This window comes from Larimichthys crocea, chromosome IV (genome assembly GCF_000972845.2).
Source record: "Larimichthys crocea isolate SSNF chromosome IV, L_crocea_2.0, whole genome shotgun sequence".
NCBI classification, from domain to species: Eukaryota; Metazoa; Chordata; class Actinopteri; family Sciaenidae; genus Larimichthys; species Larimichthys crocea.
This window is the reverse complement of record NC_040014.1, coordinates 4,349,977-4,376,710: the sequence shown is the minus strand read 5'-3', so window position 1 is coordinate 4,376,710 and position 26,734 is coordinate 4,349,977. Positions and strand designations below refer to the sequence as shown.

At 39.2% G+C, this 26,734-nt stretch overlaps 1 protein-coding gene across 2 annotated transcripts in view; it reads left to right on the top strand.

The window, feature by feature from the left end:
* Nucleotides 1-26,734, top strand: part of cacna1bb (calcium channel, voltage-dependent, N type, alpha 1B subunit, b) — a 134,837-nt gene that overhangs the window by 95,026 nt on the left and 13,077 nt on the right. The window contains exons 28-42 of one of the 2 annotated variants that reach the window (XM_019272847.2): nt 370-390; nt 4,011-4,107; nt 6,155-6,315; nt 6,489-6,626; nt 9,119-9,320; nt 9,835-9,999; nt 11,841-11,951; nt 13,165-13,248; nt 14,196-14,198; nt 15,151-15,267; nt 16,081-16,146; nt 18,269-18,360; nt 18,480-18,630; nt 19,123-19,250; nt 20,693-20,789. In XM_019272847.2, coding sequence (XP_019128392.2) covers nt 370-390; nt 4,011-4,107; nt 6,155-6,315; nt 6,489-6,626; nt 9,119-9,320; nt 9,835-9,999; nt 11,841-11,951; nt 13,165-13,248; nt 14,196-14,198; nt 15,151-15,267; nt 16,081-16,146; nt 18,269-18,360; nt 18,480-18,630; nt 19,123-19,250; nt 20,693-20,789 — 1,633 coding nt within the window. Of the gene's footprint in view, nt 1-369; nt 391-4,010; nt 4,108-6,154; nt 6,316-6,488; nt 6,627-9,118; nt 9,321-9,834; nt 10,000-11,840; nt 11,952-13,164; nt 13,249-14,195; nt 14,199-15,150; nt 15,268-16,080; nt 16,147-18,268; nt 18,361-18,479; nt 18,631-19,122; nt 19,251-20,692; nt 20,790-22,475; nt 22,573-26,734 lie in introns of both variants that reach the window. The other variant, XM_019272846.2, reaches the window with a different exon arrangement.

The following is a 26,734-nucleotide window of genomic DNA, read 5'->3' as shown; positions in this document are numbered from 1 at the left end:
CTCTTCAACATTGTCTTTGTCCTCTCACACTGAAACAGACCATGGCGTTACGATCATCCACTTGCTATAGAATAGTTTTTTACACACAATCATTGTAATGTTTTATCAGACTTGTCTGTTGTTTTGCTCTTTCACAGGGTCATTAGTTTAAGTCCCTTCCTATCTTTGTTTTCTTTTCAGTGTGTTTTGATGTCGTAAGTTTGAACAATGTCACTTCATGCCTGTCTGATAGCAGCTTAAAATGTTTATTTTGGTCTGTCTTTTTTATATATGCTTGTTTGCTCTATTTATGTGGGTGGTGTTTGTGTTTTTGTGTGTGTATTTGTGTGCGTGTGTGTGTGTATGCTTATCATTGCTTTTTCTCATCAGATCGCAACAAAGCGTGGCCAGGTGGGAACTGTATCTATCTTTTGCTTATTGATCCCTTTCTCCCCCACATGTGAAACACAGAACGCTCCTCTTGTCAGCCTTTCCAAATAATCCTTGTTGCCCCCCATCCCAAGATGCTTTGGGATATGACCATGATTTCCCTCCCTCCTTACACTCTTCCCTTTTAGAAAAACCTCATGTTCCAATATTGGGACATCCAGACAAAAAGACAATACTGGGGATTCCACCTCATAGCTTTCAGAAGACCAACATACAGCTTCAGAGACGCACTAATATGAATCTGCACTGAATAGCTTTACACTTGTATCAAAGCAAACCTTATCTATCATTTCGCCTTCATGTAAATCTCCTTTAATCTGGACTAAAGTGAGTGTAATTGGTCAAATCACTAAGAGATTATAACCTGCAGTTTGACCCACCTCTCTGCCCTTCACCTACATCTCTCCTTCTTTATGCAGTGGGAAATCGATAAAGGATTATCGCTTCTCACCTGATTCCACTGTGTGTGGCTAATTTATTTAAAAGCAGGGTTACAACCAGTTCAGTCAGTGTATGTGATGAAAGCACATACACTGATAGATCATTTTACCATATGAAATATATCATCCGGATGACTCAAAATTTTACTTCTTTTGCAGTAATTGAATATTCTGTCTAAACTGCTGGGAGAAATATGCTTAAATGGGTAAACAAGATTCTCTTGCAACACTCCGAAAATGCTCAAAATGAAGTGGAAATTGAGAAAAACTCTAATTAACTGCTCATTATTGCACAAGGTCCTCCAAAAAGCAAACAAACAAAAAGTTTAACCTAGATTTTTATTTGGTTTCAATGATCAAAATATCCTGGAGTACAAAGTATGATAAAATGAAATGAATGAGCCATAACTGTTTGAACTCTGAATAACATTATTCAAAATTCCAGTGGAATTAACATGATGATAGACAGGGTTAGGGTTGGGCAGTCTGGTGCATCCTGTTTTGCTGAGGCTAAGGAGGGCTTGATTGGATGTCAGATGTTGTGTCCCTAAACAGGAAAGGCTTGTTGCTCTCAGGAGACGGCAGCTGAGAGGTCCAGAGTCATGATGACTGAGGATGACCTCACATGCCTAGCTGCTGAGCACGTCAAGGAATCAATGCTGATCTGGGCTGCTATGATGTGAACACACGACCTTGTACATACATACACACACACACAACTATACTACACCATACTAGCCCACGGCGCTTCTGAAAGCTATTGGGAGACTATTCTTGCCTTCTCAATGTGTTGAGATCCTGGAATAGTGAGGACTGGCATTGACTTTGCAGATGCATGCGAGGGTAACAAAGTCATCTGAGCATGAGAGCTGCATGCCATTTTGGTAGACTTAGAGTTTTCCATTCAGAAAGGAAAAGGCCCTGGAGCCCAAAACATATGGAACCATGCTTCTCTCCTGTTTGACCATAGGTTATCCACTTTTACATTATTTAAAAAAAGTATATTTCATTATTCTAATTGTTTTTACACAGTAAAGACTAAACACGGGTCCCACAGTCCCTAAATATCCTCCACTGGCCAACCAGGTGTGTTTTTAAATGAGTCTCTGCAGCACTGACAGATTGATCCAGGCCTGTGTGATTGTGTCTCTCCATGTGTTTGGGGACATTTAAAGCAAAAGGGGGGGGAGGAAGAGCTCAGAGAATGTGTTAACAGGTTACCACGATAGTCATAATTGTAATGCTTTATTTTATAGGTCCCTTTCCTAGAAAGGTCATATGCACCTTATTTTCCTGGAATCGACTTTCTAATTTAGGGCCAATCATAGAGAAATGGGCAACATGTTCAGTTACTCAGACTCATTTGTTTTCAAGTGTTCAAGAAAGAACCGGGAAATGGCCCGAAGTAGTTACTGTAAATAGAAAACCGAGCACCATGGAGTTTAAATTTCAGGGTATTTTCTGGAAGAAACTGCAAAAGCCTTACACTGAAGATTAGTTTGGTAACTTAATATTCAGGGGCCATTAGAAACTTTATCATCCATAATTGTATGCAGACTACAGTCTACAATACTAACTGACTATTCACTGACCATGGACTGGATTTTGTCAGCTCTAATGATGACATGCTTAGTACATTTGATCAATTGTGGCTACCAAGCATGAGTGAATGCCTATGCTAAATCAGTGTGTTTATTGAGAACTCTGTCTTCACCGGACTTTTTAAATATTTTCTGCTGATGTTTTAAAATGAGAACCAAGTAAAAGGGTCTTGAACATGCACATGATGGCTGCAAGACTGAGGCTAAACCTGTATGTCCCAGGCAAAAAGCTAGCATCTTCTCTAGCTGATGGTCCATTTAGAAGACTTTAAAGGGACTTTTCAAAACAAAATGTTTCTGAAAGCGTTGTGATGATTGGATAAAGGACATGTATTCTTATAATCATTGTTGTATGGCCTTCAGGCACATTTCTATCTTTTAGGGTTGTTAGCCTTCTACAGCTTCCCCTGGGGATGAGAACATTGGTTGTTCTGTAACTCTAAATAATGCTGGTGTAAGAAGCAGCTGTGCCTCTTGGGGCCACTAAGAGGGCTTTTAGACTCTCTTTAATTCCTCGTATGCTTGTATCCCTCTCCACATCCTTCACACATGAAATTATTGTGATGTGCACACACATAGATATATACACACTCTCGCTTTCTACTTCTCTGAATTTTTTGTAAGTCAAGGAGAAACAAATGAGAAACACTTTTTATCGAGAGTGACAGCCACAGCGTGCGTACGTATGACTGATTAATTAAAAATCCTTCTCCCACTGCCCTTGGCCAATGTCAGCCTCTGAGTGAATGATGGCTCAGCCGTATGCTATTAGCATAACAGCTAGTTTTTAAACCCCCCCACCCATCTCCCACTCTGTGACCAGTTAATAAAACCTGCAGCATCTGCAATGACTGACAGCAGTGGTTCCTGCAAAGAAGCCGCTTCCTCAACAAGAGGGCTGATTCTTTGAGCATTTGCTCTAAAATAAATATTTGTATGTTATTCTACAGAAACACGTTAGCGTTGTGTGGCTACATATTTACACCCTATAAGCTTTATATGTTGAGGTACACATGAACAAAGCCAGTGGCCAACTGCTAACTGATATTTAAAGAAAAGCAATACCACATTGAAAAAATACACTCCAAGAAAACAAAAAACAAAGAGGTGTTTGCAGTAAAATGTACCATGTTGGAGAAAAGCACAGTGTTCAGTTGTTACAGAAGTTACAGGAAGGAAAGGAAATGAAAAGAAAAAAAGGAATGGAAACAAAAGGAATATTATAATGTAGCCACAGTCAGCAGATAAAATAGTGCAGAAGAAAGTACAATATTTCCCTGGTGGAGGAAATGTCATGTACATATACTTTAGTTACTCTGGACAAATGAATCTGCATGTTTCTGTGGAATAACATCATGAGCTCCCATGCATGTACTCTACTAACAGTATATACACAGGTATTTCTCTGTGTACACTATACAGCCAACCTGATACTGATACTACAACCATCTTTTGTTACTGGAGGATGGAAGGAAACGGTTGATTATGATTATCAGTTACACTATATCACCCAGACTAACTGTACTCTCAATCTGCACAGAGGGACGAAAGGCAAGGACATCAACACCATCAAGTCCTTGAGGGTTCTTCGAGTCCTGCGGCCACTCAAGACCATTAAACGGCTGCCCAAGCTGAAGGTACAGTAATCCAATCTGCCACCCACCCGGTCCATTCTGAGAAAAAAGAAAAACGCAGAGCAGCTGGGGCCACAGACAGTGTCAGTCACACACACTACGATGAGTCAAATGCATTTACAGTATATCAACTTGATACATCTGATTTAAAACAGTTGTGTTTTAAATCAGATATAAATCTTTTATCTCAAGCTCTAGATGAAAGATGTGAGCTGTTTGACCTTTGGGGTGTTCTGGGTGGTGGAGAGACGTGACTAAAAATTGCTTCCTTTACTGAAATAAATCTGTGCAAGGAGGCCTAGCCTTTATATTCCAGAGCATACACCCAATAGATATGGGCCCAGATACAGCCGGGTGATCAAATCAGTGAGAGACTTTTTTTTACGCATAAACACACACATCCTATAGGTTTGAAAGGTGACTCTGAAAAGTTTTATTTACCATCTGTGTCTCAAAACTTGTTCCAGCTTTTGACCACTTTTCCTCCTCATCAGTATAGTTTATCTTTTGTTTGGTAGATGATGAAGTCATTTTGGAGTGGGTTTTCTTGTGTGTGTATGTGTAACTGCACTTGCACTTACATGTACTGAAAAAGATGTTCAGTTCATATCTATGGTCCAAATTGCTTCCTGTGCTTACAAAGAAATGTATGAAAAAGCATAAAAAATAATGTCTTAAGTTCTTCTACAGTCCAATAGTTTACTTGAATAGTGTGCAAAAGAGACACATGGAAATGGGGAAATCGCTGAGATAAAAGTATACAGGGTGAGCTGGATTCATCAGCGCACCACAAAATGGTATGTTTTGCAAAGAAATGTTCACGTTTATTGAAGCAACTATAATCAAAAAATTTTATGTTTCAATTATTCTAATGGCATCATTTTTGCTTCATTTTCAAATTTGACAATTCCAGTGAAAATCTGGAATTCGAAATCCCCAAAAAATGTTGAAATTCTGTATAGGGGCTTTACGATAAAGAATATGTATGAATCTGTATTAATAGACTCTGACCCTCATCAAGGAAAGACACTGTTTCCTCTGATGCAGAAATGACAGCTTCCCTCTGGTGCATGAAGGCAGCTGATCATCCAAAAGTAATGTATCTGACAAAAGATGAAAGATGTGATTGGAGTAATAGAAGTGTGATGATTGAGAGAGATCAGAGTTGGCAGACAGACACTCACCCACAACTCTTCTCAGATACTTGGCCAGAATGGTTTGACGGCAGGCTGCTAGAGGAGCGGAGAAATATGCTCCGTCCTTGCTCTGGAGACAAAAGCCTTGATGGCGATCATCCATGCAGCAGCGTATTCATTGGTTAGATTGCATACATGTCAGGATAGATACACAAAGCACTTCATCTCAGAGAGATCACAGTACTCTCTGACAGAAGTAAATAGCTGGAGAGAGAGAGTGACAGGCAGGGAGACACAAAGACAGACTCTATGCAAAGGCGTATTCACCTACATGTAAGCATTTGATTTGACTTCCAAGAACATATGTGTGTTTTCTGAAACCAAAACTACTCGAGTAGATTTAGGGGAAGAAGAATCTAACATGGACTGTTGATAGGAAACAGTGATGCTCATCGCCCATGCCAACCTCCACACTGAGGTTTTGTGGTGCTTTGACAACATCATGCTACATCTGCTCTTGGTTTTAAGACACAATAGTTTGTATTTGTAGCAGCACACGAGATCGCCTGTCAAGTACGTAAATGTAAACATAGCCTGCTTTACTGTAAGTGTTCGAACTAATGTTGTTTTATCTGCTGCTGCTCCTTTTTGTTCATCACAATAGACAGGGTTATCCTGTGGCAAGGAAAGCACAGAATACGCTTCCTGTTAAAGAAAGTTAGAATGATATTTTTAATATCAATCAATTTCTGCGTTCCATTCCACTCAGCAGTGCTGCTCAAACATAGACTGAGCTGTTGCTCAAGGTGTTTCTTGAATGCAGTCCTTTTTTCATTATTTATAAAATGATAAATGTGTAGATATGCTTGTGAATAGCTTACATTTATTAATCTGTGTGTATGTGTGTATTCCAGGCGGTGTTCGACTGTGTCGTAAACTCTCTGAAGAATGTTCTTAACATCCTCATCGTCTACATCCTCTTCATGTTCATCTTCGCTGTTATCGCTGTGCAGCTATTTAAGGGCAAATTCTTCTACTGCACTGACGAGTCCAAGGGCCTGGAGAAAGACTGCAGGTACATAATCCAAACTCCCCCTTCTTCATGCCTGAATGTCTTCTTAATGAACAAAGGACCTGGCGTTTTTTAAAGACCCTATCATCATACCATACCGCCATAATGGTGATGCATGATTTTAAACTGAAACTATCAGTCAAATTTTGATTCTCTCACTCCTCGGTCTCTCTCAGGGGTCATTTTCTGGACTATGGCAGAGATGACGTAGCAGCTCAGCCCAGAGAGTGGAAGAAATATGAGTTCCACTACGACAACGTCCTCTGGGCCTTTCTAACGCTCTTTACTGTCTCCACCGGAGAGGGCTGGCCAGTGTAAGTCAGAACCAACCTCCATATCACTTCATTAACACCTTTCATATTGATGTAATCTATTGTGAACAAGAGGTCTGGATGAATAACTGATAAATCAGATAGACATTGGGAATGACTTCGTTCAAAAAGTAAAGATGGCCACAATATATAGCTTAAATTATGTTGACTATCAATGCTTGAGTATTTGAAGTATTGTTAAATTATTTATTCATTTGCATATTTGAATTCCCTTCACTGAGGGTGGTAGCACCCCGTGTACTAAGGCATAGTCCTTACTGCATCCATTCCAGCCCACAGCCCTTTGCTGCATGTTGCCCCTTTCTCTCTTTCTTCTTTCTCTCACCTTTCCTGTTTTCTCTCTTCAGTTGTCACTGTCCAATAAAGAAGTGGGAGACAAAGACTGTCTAACACGCATTATACAAACATTAAATGTTAATGGTATAAACAATGCCATCCAAAGGAAAAAAATAGTGTTGCTTTTTGCAGGTAACACATTTGACTGACATGCAACATGAGACATGCAACAATATCAGTTTCAAATTCTGTATGCTTTGAACTCGTCTCAGAATATAAAGACAAAGACAGTAGATTTGTTTTAATCAGAGAAAAGAATTCCCTTCGGTAATTTGTCCCAAAAGGTGCTCAGCACACCTGGAGGCCCATGGTACAGCGCACACTAAACCCAACTGATTTCTCCGAGACTTAATTACTGTGCCATCTCTAAAGATGCAATCAAGGCTCATTGCATAGACCATTTCGGTCTGCCATTCTGTGCCTGAGCTAAAGTAGCATTTATCATCATCAAGGACTGTTGATGGCTGTTTGCTTATTGCATTCATTGAACTCACCTGAAGATGAAAAGTAAATTGTTAAACTGACTGAACTTGTCACGCTCATCTAAAATCACACACTCCTTAACAAGCAGTGACAGCACAATAACACCACAACAAGAGATGACTCGCCAATGTTGTGCATTTAAATATACAGTATTTATCTCTTGATAAACGCCTGAGAAATTGTGATTATGATGCACATTGCTAAGAAGAGAAGAAGGAAAAAGTAAATAAAAACATGTTAATTAGTCAACTTCCAGGAACCTAAAACCTGAAAATTGTACAGATACTTGGCAATGACTTTCCAAGGCCTGGGTCAGAGGTCCGAGTGGTTTTATTATTTAGCTGTTGCTAGCATAACACACCTTTGGTGGTCAAGCTGCATTGTAAGTGAGGTAGGTGCCAGGTTTTGTCAAAGAAGACTGTGTGGAATAAAAAAGACTATATAGATTATAGATGATATAATTTCCATAATTTTCTCTCTAGATCTACTGTTTAGTTTTGTCGATTCTCGGCTTTTGTAGGAACATGGCTTGGAAATGAAAAAACAAACAAACAGCAACATCAGCGAAGGAGGAAGTCACTGATGCACCAAAACATCTGACTGTGTAAAAGTCAGCTGTTTGTCTCGTTCTCTCATCTTTCTCACCCCATAACAATGTCTCCTCTTTTGCATAATTACTATGACCACTGCTGAAACCCCTGATGCTTCTTGGGAGGGTTTGTCATCATCACTGTCATCGTCTTTTTCTTCGTCTTTATTTCACAAGTTACAAAGTGCTCATGGAACTTATGGAAAGTGTACAAACAGTGCTGAACAAGTCTGCCAGAAAGCCGCCACACTTTCTGATTTCACAGCAGGAGACTTTTGAGTCCTTATTACCTAGATGGAGACACCTGTAATAATCAGCAAGTCTGTGAGGATAAACACCACAGTATGGACTCCTGAATGTCCTTCATTTAGAAATCCTCTGTGAGTGACCTGTGAATAGAAACCTCTTCAGTAGTTTGATTGGATATTTTAGGAAAAGTTCACTGAATATTTCAAGACAGATTGAGATTGGTGTTACTTCATCAAGCTTGCCTGATTTCACTTCCAGGACTTATTTTAGTAAGTTACAGGGTACATATTTTGTTATTTTGTGGTTTTGGATTGCAGTCCTTTCTGTGTGGAGTTTGCATGTTCTCCCCATGTCTGTGTGGGTTCTGTCTGGGTACTCTGGCTCCCTCCCACAGTCCAAAGACATGCACTTAACAGGTTAATTGTGACTCTAAATTGTCTAATAGGTGTGAATGTGAGTGTGAATGGTTGTTTGTCTCTATGTTCCCTGTGATGAACTGGTGACTTGTCCAGGGTGTACCCTGCCTCCTGCCCAAAGTCAGCTGAGAGGCCCCAGCCCCACTGTAACCCTGATGCGGATAAGCGGTTACAGATAATGGATGGATGGATTGTTGCTAAAGCTAAAGAAAATAATGAACATATTTATTTAGATCCAATAATGAAAATATTGGTTACAGTCCAACTATGGATGTTTAGGGGAAAGACCTGGGAAGGACCATTTTAAGGAAAATGTAAACGCAGCAATATCTATGTTGTTGTTGTTGTTGTTGTTGTTGTTGTTTAAAACTCTCAATACTTCGTCTTTTGCTTCTTTTCAGGGTCCTGAAGCATTCTGTGGATGCCACTTATGAGGACAGAGGCCCCAACCCAGGCTTCCGCATGGAGACATCCATCTTTTATGTGGTCTACTTTGTGGTGTTCCCCTTCTTCTTTGTCAACATATTCGTGGCTTTGATCATCATTACCTTCCAGGAGCAGGGAGACAAGGCCATGTCAGAGTGTAGCCTGGAGAAAAATGAGGTGTGAGATTGTTGAGTGATGCTCTTTCTTGGTTTTTCTCCTGGAAAAGAATGACCCCTCCTGCCTACATGCAACAAAAAAACATGCTGATTGTTTCTGCAGAGGCACTAGTCTCTCAAAATGTTTTTTTTGCAATACAAACATAGCACATGTAAACAACAATTCCAGGCAAATTAGCTCTAACATGACTTACAATTCCACCAAACAGAATAGAAAAGACAGCAGAGGGATTTATCTCTGCTCTCTTCATCTCCACTTCACAGGGTCTTTGTTAAAATCATGCTGTTTTTTGTCTATTAAGTATTGGCTTGTTATCAAAGAGCTTCAATGTGTGGTCTCATCTTTTAATATTACGAAAGGCTCACAAAATCCTCTTGTGGTGCACCAGCTGTCTCTCATGTTTTTAAATTTGATTCCCAGCACTTTTCTTTTCTCTGATGAGAGGTGTGAGGTTCCTGTATCAGAGAGGATTCATACCCTATTTCTGTTTTTGTTTTGTCTTTTCATCAAACAGAGGGCTTGTATCGACTTTGCAATCAACGCCAAGCCACTGACAAGATACATGCCAGAGAACAAGCAGTCCTTCCAGTACAAGATGTGGAAATTTGTGGTGTCGCCTCCTTTCGAGTACGCCATCATGACCTTAATCGCCCTAAACACAGTTGTGCTGATGATGAAGGTCAGTGATTCCCCAAGCAAACAAGGTAAAGGGTCGATACCTCTCAGCCTGGAACAAGTAGTTTATTTGCTCAGTGATACTTCTCAGTATTTCAGTTCTCAGTACGATATAGTACACTGTTTATTAAATATTAAAAAGAATTGCAGAATCTGATTCCATAAATCTGCACTGTTTCATGTTTAGTTCAAGGCAGAGATGCAGTAACAACACTGGTCTGGCCTTGAGTCATGGTCAGCAATTAAAAATCAAACAACACCACCAGCACACCCCTGTGACACTTCTGCCAAACAGTGCTTGCTGCGATCAGAGCAGAGTACTCGTGTCTTGGCACTTCCTCTACTCATCTACTCAGAAGAGAAAATCTCTGAGGGACTGAAACAGCCAGTTTGGTTAATGCAGGCTGTGGCAGAGAGGCCTGCTGCTTTCATTTACACAATTTAATTATTTAGATTTCTAAATTTCTATTTTTTCTAATTTGTCAGATTCTGACCATAAAATCTGAAAATGTATCTGAAGAAACAAAACCTCAATGAGAGACAGTTGCAGTAAAGTACCTAAAAGTGTCAAACTATCAAATCAGTTGGGCAAAAACAAGGAGTGTAATGTTTCTGGATAACTTGTTGTCAACAACCAACTAGCTTTTATCCAGGACTGTGATGATAGCTATCAGAAGAAAACCCTGATATTTCACTAATAAAAATGCAAAGCCAGTAAAGGGAAAGCAGTCTTCTTAGTAACTTTTAGGATATGAAAGAAAACTTGCTGTCAAGTACCAAGAGAACAACATTATTTACTCAGATGTATGTAATTGAATTCTAAGTATCTCCCTTGCTTGAGATGGCTGTGTTGCCAATGAAAGTAGCTCCAGTATCAGAGCTCAAAGTCATCAGGTCACACCCACTTGCATAAAGCTTTGTTGCTGTATTGGTTACAGTGAAGGAGAGGTCATTTGAAGCCATACAAATGGTAGAGAGAGAAAACTCACAAAAATAATCACAAACTCACTACATGGATATCTTATATTTGAAGTAGAAACGGTGGGAAAAGAACAAATGAACTATTTAAATATTTACAAGATCAAATGACCCACTGACATATTTACAAGCTGTAGGAACGTCCTAATTCAAAGAGCCAGAGAGAAGGAGTGACAGAGAAGCATCTCTGGCCTATACACTGGAGCTGTCAGAAGAAGAGCCCCATATCATGCACGAGAATGAACTACAATATATAATATTTGAATAGATGTTTTGCTATTTCTGTGCTCTGAATAAGCCACTAAATTTGTCACTAGTTACCTTTTAGACATAAAGTCACTAACAGGATTGGAAAAGTTGCTGAATCAAGTTGATACAGTAGCTCTGGACTGGAGTGCTGCTCTTTCAGTCATGCCACTTGTGACCAAAAGTTAGATTACCACTAAATTGCAATAATAACAAATTGTATAAATATATTGTGAATGTTGGGTTTTTATCTGATAGACCTGCAGCAGTGAAGGTAGTGTGGTAGTCCTGATTGTAGGGCTTATAATGACCAACATACACAGGCACAGATAATTTCACAATCACCTGCTATTATCACTGTGGCAAGACACAGTGCCTACTAGTACTTGAAATGATTAAAATGAATGTCAGAGTTTGTGAGCAATCAAATATAATTGCAGCGCTTCTTGGTTACATTTTATATCTTTCCGTATCATAAAGCTATTTGATCTATTCAAGACAGAAGTGGATAAGTGTACAGTAAATGTGGTAAATGATGCAGCTTTTTCACACTTAACCGTGGTTCTTCTCTCAAAGCTTTCACTAAATATATTCACTGTCTGTTTTACCTTCTGTCCTCAGTTCTACGACGCTCCAGTGCTGTACGAGTCCATGCTGAAATACTTAAACATCGTTTTCACAGCCCTCTTCACGCTCGAGTGCGTCCTCAAGATTATTGCCTTCGGTCCACTGGTGAGCTGTCAAGACCATATGCTGCGCTGTACTCTGCAAACATTAGACAATTATTCATTGTTGTGTTGTGCTTCTGTTTGCACACATGAGGGGAAAAGCTCTCTTTGGATATGCAAATCAGCCAGAAGAACCAGACTGAAATTGACTTCTGCGTCTCACTGTGCTCGTAGTGTTCAGTTAATTAAATGTTGTTTTGGTGAATGTTAAAAGAATTCACAACATTTTTCCGATCTGTTGTTGTTCAGACTATTGGGTTTTTCTATTGAAGAGACTGATACACAGTCAGACTTAGCACATAAAAGGTTTATCAGAGGATGAATGAAATGTCATAAAACAGGGAAATTAAATGGTGTAAAGTCTCAAATCCAGGAAAGAGGAGGAAGGAATAGTAACAAAAAGAAGGGAAGAATGGAGGGGTGCTCAAAAAGAATAAATCTTCCCCAACATGGGGCCGTCTAGCCTGCAGCGAGGCGTTTCATCTCTGGCTCCGTTCCATTTACGAAGCCCATTTATTAAATAGCTTTTCTCACACACCACTTGTCTCCACCTGTTTAGCAGTTTAGCCCAGACGGATGGGCTCACATCTGCTGGTATAAACACTCGGCTGCTGCTTCTCTTCAGCCTGCAGCTGCAGGGCCTGGCTGCAGCCTCTGGCCCCAGGAACTGGATGATTGACCAGTCTCAGGGGGATTCAGGCTGCAGGCAACAGATCAGCAGCTAGGTTATGCAGTGTACTGTGCGAGGATTTGTGTGTATTTTATATGCACATATAGATTTGTGTGCCCAGAGGGAGTGTTGTTTTTTCTGTTTGTAGTTTGTTTTCTTCTATGGGAGCAGTTTCTGTATGTCACTGAAACTTTTGTTCATACACAAACTGTATCTGTAAATTGAGCCAAAAACAGACTGTAACTGTGTATAAGAGTTTGCAGAAATGTGTGAAGTTAAAGTTTCTGCACAGATTATTATTTATTTTCACGATAAGAGATACGGAAAGAGAAATACACATACTATTTACTGTTTGACTCTATATTAGTTTGAATTGAGCTGCAACGATCAGTTGATTTTTGGTTCTTGTTTTAATTAATCAATCTGAATTATCTGAAATAATAACAAATGGATTAATTGCACAAAATAGTTCTAGCTTGAGCAGTTATCACACATTTCTAACATTTGAATGAAAAGTCTTTCTCTCCCTGTCATCTTTGTCTTTTAGAATTACCTGAAAGCAGCCTGGAACGTGTTTGACTTTGTGACTGTGCTTGGGAGCATCACAGACATCTTGGTCACAGAGATTAAGGTACGAGCTGCGGGGGTCATGATGCCATCACACCAGTCCCTTGTGGGTCACTTTGTACATAAGTATCAGGATTCAGTGCATGCTCACCACTGCTGTAGCAGTCACACCATGTGATAATGGAAAAGTGGAAGCTGATAAGTGGTTCATATGCAACAGTTTAGTTATGCATGAATATAACTTTTAATTTAATTGGAAAGACATTATTATTTTTATTATTGATTGTTTGTCTCTTCCTAAATTTATTTTTATTGATTGATTCATTTAGTTTGGCCTATAAAAGGTAAGAGCCCAAGCAGACTTCTTCAAATTACTGACATCAAAAGCATCAGTTTGTCACAACTTGTCAGTGGGTTAACTGACCAAACAGTTAATTGAAATGTTTCAGTAATACACATGTAATTTTGTACATTAAAGATGTTTTTTTTTCTTCAAACATCACCAGTCTGAACAAACCACTTCAGCTCCAAAACCATAAACCATGAATGTAGAAGTCATGCTTTTGCTCTGCTCTTACAGTCTCAGTCCTCAAATCAACAGCTCAGCCGAGAAAACTGCAAGCCAAAAAAATAAAAAATGGAATCATTAAAATCAATACATGAAATGAAAATGAAATTCAATGCATAAGACAAAGGGAGCTGCTGGGCAGTTTTGAGACTACATTAATCATGAAGAATGCTACAGTACAATTTGTTAAATGAAAACAGATGAAAAATGGACCAAAATATTTGATTGTGACATTTGAGGGCTGAGGCAGAGTACTGTTGCTTTCTGTGTGGCAAAGTTGTTCTCTCTCTGCGTGACGTTCTTTTCATGTGATCATTAGTCTTCTCTTCTCTCTTGCTTTCCTTCTCTGTTTTTCCCCTCTTTCACTGTTTCCATCTTCTGCTGTGTCTCTTCTGGCGCCTCTGCCCTCACTCTGCCCCCTCTGTCACATCTGACACCTTTAGACGGTAAGTGGCTTTTCTTGTTGGCCGCAGATTTTGTCAATTACCCCATCAGTGTGTGTTGTTCTCTCTTGCAGTCTTAGTTTTAAAATGTCTACCTACTGAATCCTCGATGTGACATGATAGAAAAGAAAAAGACCTATTAAACAAATGTGCTTTAACAGCTACACAGTCATCTGCAGCAATTTCAATTGCATAAGATCTGATGTGAAACAAATGTTCACCTTAACAAGTCATTTAGTCAGGACATGTTTCTGTGGTTTGCATCAAAATCTTGAACTTAAGTGTAACATAAAAAATTATTTCACAACACAAATTCACAAATTCCCCAGGATTCCCCCCCCTGGCATGTTTTGTCCCTGTTAAATAATAGACTGCTACATTTTTACATTTCTTGGAGAATAAGTACAAGAACTTAACCCTTCAGCTTTAATTCAACATTTAAAGGAAAGAGGATGGATTTTATACAAGTGGTTCAGCCCTTCCTCTCCATGCTGCTTGGACTTAGGGAATGGAGAGTGAGACGGAAAAATCAGGGTCTGAATCATGTTTTGCCTGAAATTATTATCATCTTCTTGGTTTATATCATTGTTCAGTCAACTTTGATGTGTTATGCAGATAATGATATGAGACTAATTAAAAGGCAAGCCATGTAACTTGATGTAATTAAAAGTAGCACAAGTCAAGAAGAAAATATAAATATATTAATAGTCAGTGAGTTTCACCTCCACTGCAATATCTACCAGCATGAGTCACTGTAAGCTACTGGCCAAGTAAAGCTGTAGATACAAAAGCCATAAGTTTATAAACCTGGGCAAGGTTGTATTTTATTTCTTTTGAATTCAACTTTCTATTTGTAAAAAAAAATAATAATAATTCAAACGTTACATAATATGGATTTAAATCCTGTTATCCTGGGTTTGTTGTAATGCCTCACAGAGTCTGTTTTCTTATTCAGGACAAGATGATCAACTTGAGTTTCCTGAGGCTGTTCAGAGCAGCTCGTCTCATCAAGCTGCTGCGGCAGGGCTACACCATCCGCATCCTGCTATGGACCTTTGTTCAGTCCTTCAAGGTGGGTTAACACACACACACACAGTAACCTGAATACTCAAACTAATATCATGTAAACTTGTGTCAATTTATGCAATGCATTTTAAAACAAAAATTACAAAAGTGTTTTTACGTAAAGGTGCGACAAGTGAATAGGAATGTAGATTTTTAGCTTAAGCGTTTTTTAGAGGTTGATTTATAGGTAAATATAAGAATATTACACAAAATACAAACGGTTATAGAAAGCTCAAACATGGCAGAGGCACACCATAGACTTCTGTTCAAATCAAACTAAATTGCTCTCAGCAGTTTGGATTTTCACACAATGCCGGTTTGCTCTCTAAATCCCCTGGGACAAGTTGAGTTAAATGCGGAGCTCCGGGCCTCAGCCGAGGGAATTTATAGCAGGTTTAATGTCAGTGGTGAGAGCTTTTAAGCCCAATGAAAATGGACAGTATCTGCAGAGCGTTAAAAGGTGGCTATTTAATTACAACAAACGTTCACCTCCTTGCAGCGATATAAATAGCTGTTTGAAAGAATTGACCCTACAGGTCAGGGTGACTGCTTGAGTTCTTAAATAAGACTATAAAATCTTACAAGGGCGCTAGTCCTCTGTGTAAAATCAGATTAGTGAGTTGTGTGTGTTCAGAGAAAGAGGGAGAGATCAAAAGAGAGGCTGTGTACTGTGTGTGTGTGTGTGTGTGTGTGTGTGTGTGTGTGAGGGGGGGGGTGTAGAGAGAGAGAGAGAGGAGTATACAGTATGTGTGGGAATTTGTTGTACTGTGTATTGTCTGTGCTCTGAATGACTTGAACCTGTATTTATGTTTGTTTTCAGGCTCTGCCGTATGTCTGCCTACTCATTGCCATGCTGTTCTTCATCTATGCCATCATTGGAATGCAGGTGAGTTGTGACACAACCAGCAGGACTGAAGGAAGCCGCAATCTAATGATTCAGCAATAGATTAATTTCTCATTAACTGAAAAATCTCCACACACCCATGGTACTCCTCCACAGGTGTTTTGAGCTGTTTTGTCTAATTAAACATTCTCTCAGAACTGTGTGGGTATGTACAGGCTGTGCTCCTGTTAGCTTTGCCAGAATAAGAACCAGAATTATTTAATATGTGAGCAATAATGCATTACAACATCCCTTAAAACAATACATTAATCATGAAGAATGCTACAGTACAATTTGGCTAATGTGGTTATGTGTGGTTAAAGTATCAGTTAGTTCAGAGTTGAATTCTTGAAGGCATAGAAGTCATTTATAAAGGTGATTTAATTGTTGGCTGAAACTTTGTTTCAGGTGTTTCAACAGACACCTCCTAGCCAATGAAAAGCAGATTTCCTGTTGCCATGGTGTAAACGTTGATAAACAGTACTACAACAGTTTAACATTTTAGAAAAAAGTGCTGATCAAAGTTTTAAGACGAGATTCATACTACTGTCATATCCATCACAACCATGAGATGATTAGCCTGGCATAAAGGCTGGAAGCAGTATCAGCCAGCTGTCAGATGAATATATCCATTGATTCCATTGAGATAAACCTGTCATTGACCAATCTGCAATTATAGGTGGCTGTATCTATGACTAGCTGTCACCTTTCGTCTAGCCAGCAGCCAGTTAGTTAAGCCAGGCTAAGCTTAGCTGTCTAAAACTGTCAAAAAAAGACTTTACAAAAAACATTTTAGACTTTGTGATGCAATGGTTAGGTTACTATCACTGATCTGGGATTGGACCTCTCAGTGATCATACATCCTCTTACTGTACATCTTACACAAACGGAGACCCTCTCTCTACTAGAGATGAATAAACATAGCATCTGTAAAATATCAATCCAGTACAACAAATCTGAAAAAACACTGCTGTAAACCTTAAAATGTTCAAATCTTTGGAGATGTTTCCTATTGTGTCCTCTAGTGCAACACCACAAACATAAGCCTTCTGCCAATATTGGCGTAGAGGTGAACCAACACATCTCTGACACAGCCTCGATGAAAATTCAATATTATTTATTAACAAAGTACAGAAATGAACTGAGTGACAGTAAAGGAAAATAATAAAAAGATATATATTTTATGCAAACAACTTAGGAAATACACATTACATTAAACAGCCCTTATCTCAACAAAGAAGGAAATTCTCTCTCATTTGCTTTATTGTCACAACTCTAATGTAATTAAGTACAGTGCTACCAAATCACTTTGTACAGGAGCTACCATAGGCATAACAATTTTTATATGATAATCTGCAAAATGACAATTGGATTTGTAATTTGGATTGTAATAATCTGCAAAATGACAATTGGATTTGTAATTTGGATTGTAATTAACGTTTTTTTGTGAAAACACACATGTAAATACATTATGTTTTTGTTTTTTTTAAACACTTCAGTTCATTACCTTCCTGTGGAGTGATAGCACATTTGTAGAGTAGAGTTTTAATATCCACCACATAATACTCCAAACACATAAAGCTTAAAGACTTCATGTCTCTGGTTGGGTTCAGGTTTAAAATTTGATAGCAGCAGGTTCAGTTGAGTTCAGAGTCGTTTTTTTAAAGCCCCAGAAAATGAACAATCTTCTATCATCAGATCCTCATGTCCTCATGAAGAGCTGTGTGGGTGCAGTCTGATCAGATTTGATTGGCAGTAACCAAACAACCCACCAGCTATCATCAGGTTCTTATTCAAAAGTTTCTAAATCCTGATTGGTGCATGTAAGTATGTCACATCATGTTTTTCCGCCCACTTTAAACTGCTGAGAAGAACACAGAGAATAAAGAAATAGACCCCTCGGGTTGAAACAACCAAAACTGTTGCTACTTTAGAAGAGAGAACGTGTGTTCATGTAGGACCAATCATTCAAAGTAAGAAGCTGATTGAGCAGGCTTTTAAAAATGTGGGTCTGGTCCATGTTTGGGTCTCTCTGAGCTACAGTAGTACATTATAACAGTAGAGTAGGGCTTTAAATTTTGGAGTTTTCATTCAATAAACACCACCTGCTCTTCTGCTGCCTCAGGTGTTTGGAAACATCGAGCTGAATGAAGACACCGAAATAAATCACCACAACAACTTTCAGACCTTTTTCCAGGCCTTGACCCTTCTCTTCAGGTAATACCTCCTAATAACACAAAGCCCTCCTCCAGAGTTTACATTCACTCTCTGTGTACATTTCACTGTGATCTGTGTGTGTGTGTGTGTGTGTGTGTGTGTGTGTGTGTGTGTTTCAGGAGTGCGACAGGCGAATCATGGCATGAGATCATGTTAGGGTGTCTCAGCAACCGGCCGTGTGATAAGCTCTCAGGAACCGTGGGGAAGGAGTGTGGAAGTGACTTTGCCTACTTCTACTTTGTTTCCTTCATCTTCCTCTGCTCCTTCCTGGTTAGTATGAAGGAAACCAGAGAGAACCCACTGTCTGTTCTGACATAAATTAAACTGACATTTTGTGGTTTTTTATGTTTTAACAGCTATTATTTCAGCAAACTTCAGCGGACTTAGATCATGTAACTAAAGTGATCAAAAAATACCCAGATTTTTTTTAAAGAGCAGACTTGAACTTCTTTTCTCCTCAGATTTTATGCCTGCTTGAACCCAAAAGTTGTCAAGTTTGCTGCTGTGAGAAGAGCCAGTTTACATGTAAAAGTTAAAAAAAAATTGAAAATGTCTTTTTCTACCTTTGTAAATCAAACTAAATAGATGAATTAATGGGTTTCTTTGAATGAAGAATAACAGTGAGCTGTAGTTGTTGCCTACAATAGTAAAGTGGGGTGTCAATACAGTAACAAGTGGGCTCTGTTTTGAAGTTTTGGGGGGTTTTTTTGCATAGAAACAAATATTTATGTGTATTATTAATTCAACCTAATTGTCTACTAGATGTTGAATCTTTTTGTCGCTGTCATCATGGACAACTTTGAGTATTTGACCAGGGACGCCTCCATCCTGGGGCCTCATCACCTTGATGAATTCATCCGTGTGTGGGCGGAGTATGACCCTGCTGCCTGGTAAGTGTTCCTGCTGATCTCTGGTCTGTACAGATCTAGTCAGTGTTAAAGAGGAGGGACTTTGTCTTTGGAGGAGAGGTAGACTAGGAAACTCTAAGAATGGCTTCTGAGTTCCAGCAGGATGGCTCTGTGACGTGGAGCTGGAGAAATCTCATCTTAGCAGCAGCGGGTGAATGACAGTAAGCCTGAACCCAGAGTTGGCTGAGGCTGTTGACGAGCCCCCTGTTGGTCGGACTGATGCATGTAAATCCAGCGTTCCGCTTGGCGTCCACTCAACCCTCTTTGCCGCTGTAAGCCAGCAGGCTCCAAAGCTCCTCAGCCTGTCAGTGTGGAGGGAAGAGAAACTATTTCTATCCGTCCAGTGGAGGAAAATGCAGGTTTATGTCAGCAGCCTCTCTGCTCCTTACACCAACACTGTTTAACTAAACTAAAGCACAATACGAGTTCTGAGTGAGACAGTGTGGTGCGTAATCTGTCTCAGATTATGTAAGGCTCATTAAGTAAAGAAGGCTTCATAGGAGTCTAGGCATTGTCAATGAGTCAGGATTCCAGGAGAGGTGTGAGATGTGAAATATGAAATTGCCATCTCCTGACAGACATTACGTGGGAGGAATTATTTATTCCTTTGAATATAAATTAACTGCTCTCAGAGAAGTGCCTACAGTTACATTCAGCACAAATTACACATTTCCCATTTTATGTCAGGTTGCAGCGAGGAGTATATCTAAGGCTGTTTTCATAGATATAAAAAAAGGAGCAGATCTGTTTTAATTTAATTTATGTCCCTTTCACATTGTGCTGCGTTGATACAGTGACCACTTTGGTTTACAGTAAACACAGGGCTGTACCCACGTCACTTTTTCTCTATGAATTTGTCAGGAAGAGGAAAGTTGATATTCTACAATTAAAAATGTACACAGGGTGGTTATTTAACATTTAAAATTTATTAGATTTAGACTTGATATACTTAACTTTGAGACTTGAATGTATCCATAAATAATAAATCATAAAAAAAATTTGTATTCCTCCACCAGACTTATATTCCTGACACTGTCGAGGAGATTTTCAGACAGTATTTAGTTATTTTTGAGACTTCTTTCATCTTAAAAATCTTCAAAAACCAAATGATGATCTCTAATGCTCCAGCCCTGAGGTTGTATAGAGTAAAGAGAAAATGTCTGGAAAACACAGAAAAAATTCTGAAAGGATTACATGCCAGACACTCTTTGCTGGTTTTGACAATTAAATCTATTAATTCGCAAAATAAATGAGATTTTCGGATTTGGTCAGAAAAGTTCAAACTGAGTTTGTTGTATTATTTATGCTGCTGGTCGTTGAGTAGTTATTTACATGCTAATGCCCACCACCCAACAGATTGTTATAGATAGATGTAATGAAATAAACTGTGACCTAACCTCTTGAACATGTCTTATCTCTTTCAGCGGGAGGATATGCTATCAGGATATGTACAAATTGTTGCGTTTTATCTCACCTCCCCTGGGCTTGGGGAAGAAGTGCCCTAACAGGGTGGCTTATAAGGTTTGCACTCCCACACAGTCCTTTTGTTTTCAAAGGGACTGTGGTGGTTTTCAGACTGTGAATGTCTGTTCTCATTCCCTGCCGTGCCAGAGAATGACCTGACTACACATGCATACAAACACACATCGATCCTCCACTAACCAGCTGGCAGGTAACCATGGCGAGTGCAGGAAACAATGCCACAAGTGAGGCTCAAACAAAAGGCATCAGATGCCACGTCTAAGATATTTTCCTGCTTCTAAACACGGGAGTGAAAGAAGAGCGGGTAGAGAGGAGAGAGCATTGTGTGCTTTGTTTCCTCTTTGGTTACTGCTAATTCCTCTTAGCATGCTGAAAGAGAGTGCATCTTAAAGGAATACTCCACTGAAAATATGTCTTTTGACTCAGAGTCAGAGTCAAAAGACCCCCCCCCCCAAAAAAAGATGTTTGGAGGAGTCCAATGGCCCAGAGTCATAGCAAGAAAACATCAAAACATCCAGAGTAAAATTTCAAACCACTCCTGCAACATAATCCACTTCCTCACTGTTATATGTTCCACTAATACCCTTTCTGAACTGAATTGTAACAAAGAAGAACAAATCGTGATATATTAATCTCCACTCTGATTTTTCACATCAAAATGTGTCTACAGGTGTTGGGCAATACTGCATGTGTGAAAAAGGTTGTATTAAGCCTTTTGTGTCTCCGGATGGAGCTGTAAGTAGCTTGAGGCTATATAGCTCCTACTAACTGTCCACTGTCGAGTTGCATTATGAGCGTTGCAGCTGGCAAGTTGTGAGTGTATAAAGAAAAAACTCCTGCACCAACCTTGATACCTTTTTTGTCAATTGTTGTGTTTGTTATATGTATATATAATATTTATTGTTTTACATAAATGATTTAGTACAGGGAAGCCTTTCTAGGCTCACGCCATGTGCATCATGTGACCTGCAGTACAGGTTGGACCACTATGCCCATCTTCACTGGAAATTTGAGGAGAACAAATGAACTGATAAAATATTCATTTGTATTTTATTTATTAACCTCATCGCTGATTGAGAGAAAGACAAAGAGTTATTTTTTAAACAGTAGAGTGTAATACATTTCTTCCATTTAATGCCATTGCCTCAAAGTATAACATATGTACCGCATATATGTATACAGTATATGTTTTTTGACATATTGAATATAAAGGTCATTGGTGGAGGAGTGAAGTGTTACAGGAATGGTTTGAGACTCTCTGAATATTTTGATACATTTTCTACTGTGAGACTGGGTTGCCAATGGAGCCACCTTTCAAGCCTACAGGCAGTAAATGTTTGATACTCAAAAAAACATATTTTTGGGGGGAGTAATCCTTTAGCGTAAAATGCACTCATTCCCGAAAGCATATCTTTCACCAGGATCCCTCCATCCAGCATCTCTGCACAGGGAATCCTTTGGAGCATCCTTCCCTCTTTCCTCCTCTGGGATCCATTCCTGAATCCTCAAATCCAGCTAGGGTGGCATTCAGATCATGATATCCTGGAAATCTTATTAATAAGGATTTCTGTGTTTTCCTCTCTTTTCCCCTCCCATTCTCTCTTTTGGATTTTGCCACTTTCTGATGATGTAACTCCCCCATGCCTTTTTTAATCCCAACACCTCCTCAACTGGGAAATCTCCATTCCTCCTTCCATGGTCTCCTATCATCTTTCCCCCGGGAAGTGGCCGCATGACATACCTCGATATGTACAAGATGCTTCGCGACATGTCCCCTCCACTAGGTTTGGGAAAGAAATGCCCCCCTCGGGTCGCATATAAGGTAGAATTACTCCTTCCTCCTCTGTCCCCCCTCCCTCTTACAGTCACTGCTGCTTCCCTGCATCCACCTGTCAAACATCTTAAGGCTTCTGTCAGTGTGTCGCAGTTGGTATCTTCTTGCCTGCTGTTGTCTTGTACTTTCTGTTCATCTGTGAAGCTCTGTGGCCTTGTCCTGCTCTGTGAGGGTTTGTTGTACACTCTAATCGTTTACTAGAGGACCACGAAACACTGATAAATAAAAATAGACTAGAGAGCTGAGCAAAACCAGAACATCTCCACAAAAGCATCTTAGGGAGAAAATAACAGTATCACCAGCTACAGGTAGAAGACTGATTCAGGCTTTACTCATACAACACATTAGAGAGTATCTACATTAACCAGCCTCTGGTATGATATCAGTGTATCACTGTGTATTCATCTGGTGTCTGAAGGAACATAATATATATTATAACTACTTAAAAGAGAACCAACACTGGCCTTGAGTAGCAATGGTATAGTATTAACTGTATTTACAAGAATTTAAACCTCCTTTGTACAGCACGTGAGAGCTGCTCTGTCCTGCATTATATATAAGGAGCAGCTTTAGGCTTGTTGGTTAGGAGAAAATTTGTGTGCTCAGTGTTTACAAAGTGGATACATTTAGCAGCAGCTCAGTTTTGGGTGTTAAGCCTTCCTACCTGTTGCACCAGAGGCATCTGATGACTGGGCCACAGTGACATTCTTCAAGTCAGTTCTTCACAGTTTAGGATTTTAAGGTTGAGAAGGACCTTCAAACTTGGACGTTTTCAGATTTAGAATGTAAGACTGTATACAAACAACTCTTGTTTTAAAAGTGTGTCTCTCTCTCACTCAGTGTTCAGGGTGGAATAACCCCAATCCAGCAAACACATGTGGACAAAATTGTTGGTACCCTACTGTTAAAAAAAGGAAAACCCACTATGGTCACTGAAATAACTTCAAACTGAAAAAAGTAATAATAAATGAAGCATTGCTGAGAATGAACTAATGAAAATCAGACCTTGCTTCTGAATTGTGGTTCAACAGAATCATTAAAAATAATAATAATAATAATAATAATAATGAAACTGCCCTGGACAAAAATGATGGCACTTTGAATCACTGCAATCAAGTGATAACTCTCAATGAGTCTTCTGCACCTGTCAACAAGTATTTTGGCCCATCCCTTGTGTGTGCTCCAACTGTCTCAGGTTTAAAGGGGTGCCTTCTTCAGACCATGTTTCAGCTCCTTCCACAGATATTCAATAGGATTAGCCTATAGCAACCAAGTACATGTTCATCATTACAAGTCTCAGTTGTTGATATGCATAATTTTTATATTTTGTCAGTTTGAGCTCTTTGCACATACTTCCAGTATTTATGCCAAGCTAAGCTACGCTAACTATGTCCTGACCATTATTTTAAAAATGTGAGGAAATCAGTTTCATCAATTTGATTTTATATACTGGTTGAAATGAAAGACTGGCAGCAGAAGAGCTGTTCAAACGCATCTTCCTGTAAGACACTATTGGTCAAGTATTTAAACTTGATGGCTACATTAGAGGACATTGTGTGGAGTGGTGCTGTAATCCATGAGTCATACATATGGGTTATATTAATATTAAAAAAAATGACCAAGTATGATATCAAGGAGTAACAGAAAATGAACTCCGTTCTGAGCTTTTTAACCTCATAGTCTTGATCTTTAGCGTTCTAATCAACCCCTCACTAAGCAGCAACAGGCAGCTGTTTTCAGTAAACAAGCTCACTGCTACTTGACACAGTTACAGAGCCTGATATTTTTCTCAGGAGTTGGTAGAGCCTGAGCGCTGTTTATGACTTCAGGAGTTACTCTGTGTTATTTGTTCACCTCGTGTTCCCAGTGCAAACCTAACGGCTAAATATTTTTATTTTGTACCTGCTCTCCAGCACTGTGCTGCATTTTAAAATGTTTTTTGTGACACAGATGTTTACAGTCTGCCTGAAATGATAAAATATTTGCCCAAGGCAAAAACCAATGTATCCAAAAACTGTGGCAGCCACTGCTCTGACTGTGGGCTTGCACCAGCAAAAAATAAATAAAAAAATTGACAGTTATTATTATTCTGGTCAGACTGTAGACATCTGTGAGATCTATGAAATATCTTTGAAGATACAACCTGGTGGAAAAGTCATAAAAGATAAAGTTTTCTGCCATGTTACAGGCAGAGCTTTAGAGATGGCAACGTCCGGATAAATTCCCATGAAATTTTGTATCCATTCTAAGGCTATGAAAGCTACTTTGGTGAACCTTTGACTTTTCTAGTTAGTGCCACCATCAGGATGACATATTTGGTTCAGAGCAAGATATCTCAACAACTACCTGATGGATTGCCTTGAAATTTGGTTCAGACATTCGTGTTCCCTCAGGATGAGGGGTCATCAGTTTAAGATTTGACTTTGTCCAATACTTTAATTCATGATCAAATATTGTAAGTAAGTTTGTATTTAGTGCTTTATACAAGTTGAAAATGGGCCAAGTGGAGACCAAAACAAGAGATAAAAGGCAAGTGAATATTGGACAGATTTGTCATGTTGAGTGAATAAAGTTGTTCTGCTCCAGGATGTGAAAACAGGTAAATGTTTCCTAACAAATTAACTTATTTTGGAGTTTATCTGCACCCTATTGCCCAAAAACTACATGACAGCCATACCACAATGTCTCAACGACTGATAAGTTGTAAGGTTAGGCAAATGAGCATGTGATTAGTTATGGATCTCATTTGGATGCAGATGTTAATAAGGGATTATTGAAGGATTTCTTAACACTGCAGGATGGCACATTTAAGAACACTTTAGCTGTCGTCTCATTCATTGACTTGAATGGTACATTTATCTCATGATTATATGTCAGACTTGCAGACTAGTGAAGTGAGATTCAAGTATAGAGCTCAAGAATCATCAGGTAGTCCTGTGCCAGCTGCTTACCTCTTAACATGCAGACTTAATGTGAGTAGTTCCAGTGCATGCACAGCTGTCAAAAGAAATCACATTTAAAGCAGCCCTGTCCTTGCCCCAGTTAAAAATGTCTGGCTCTGACGTGGTCGCATCTCCAAATATAACTCGCGTTTTTGTAAATCGACAGAGAAAGACATGAACAAAGACACAGAGAGCAGCAGTGCACTTGAGAGCAAGGCTAGCATTTTTCTCCCCCCTCAGCTCTATTTTTCTACTTTTCTCCACTCCCACCACTTTGCAGTTAATCACGCTCGTTGTTAACCTCCCTTCCTAATGAACACATCTTCCCCTGACAGTCACAGTTGTCCCCGTTACCCTCTTGTTTCCAGTTTTATGTTCTGTCTCCAGGCTGAGCTTTCCGCTCTCTTTTGAATGATCTTTCCTTCACCCTCTCTTGGGCTTTGTATCCTCTAACTTAACTGTGTGTGTCTGCGAGCATGTGTCCTCTGCATATGTGCTTTTTGATGTTGTGTTTTTTTTATTTGTCTGATGCTCATGTCGGCAGCTGCCATTCTTCTGCTCTCTGTTATTTGGGAAAAAGATGTGAAACATTTCATGCGTAGATGCTTTCCAGTGGAGGCATTTACTCCTCCTCCTTCTCCTCCTCTTCTTTGCATCTCATCTCTCCATCTCTGTTGTTATGCTCCCAGAGAGAATATACTTTGTCTTTATCCTCATCTCTTGAAGAAAATGGAAATCATCAGCTATGGTTTTCCTTTTTCACAAATGTTTTCTTTCTTTTTCTTTCATCTTTTATTTCTTAATTTTTTCTTTGAATTTCAAGTTCAGAACTTTTCTCTACCACCCCTCCAGCCTCACTGTGAATGTGTGTTCAAACATGCATGCATGTATGAATCATTTCATTACAGCGTTGCATGGATTTATTGCTATGTTTGACTTTATATGAATTTTAAGTTTCATAACCTACACTAATTGAGTGTGCTGCCAAGTAGATGTTAGTAATTACTAGATTTTACTACACTGTAAGAACATTTTTTAATAAAATTAATTCATTAATTTAGTCTATAAAATGTCAGAAAAGCTTTGAAATTGCTTGTTTTGTCCATCCAGCTGTAAAAAAACTTCAAGAGACTTCATTCATTATAACATACAACATTAACAAAGCAACAAGTCCTCACACTGGAGAAGCTGGAACCAAATGTTTGATT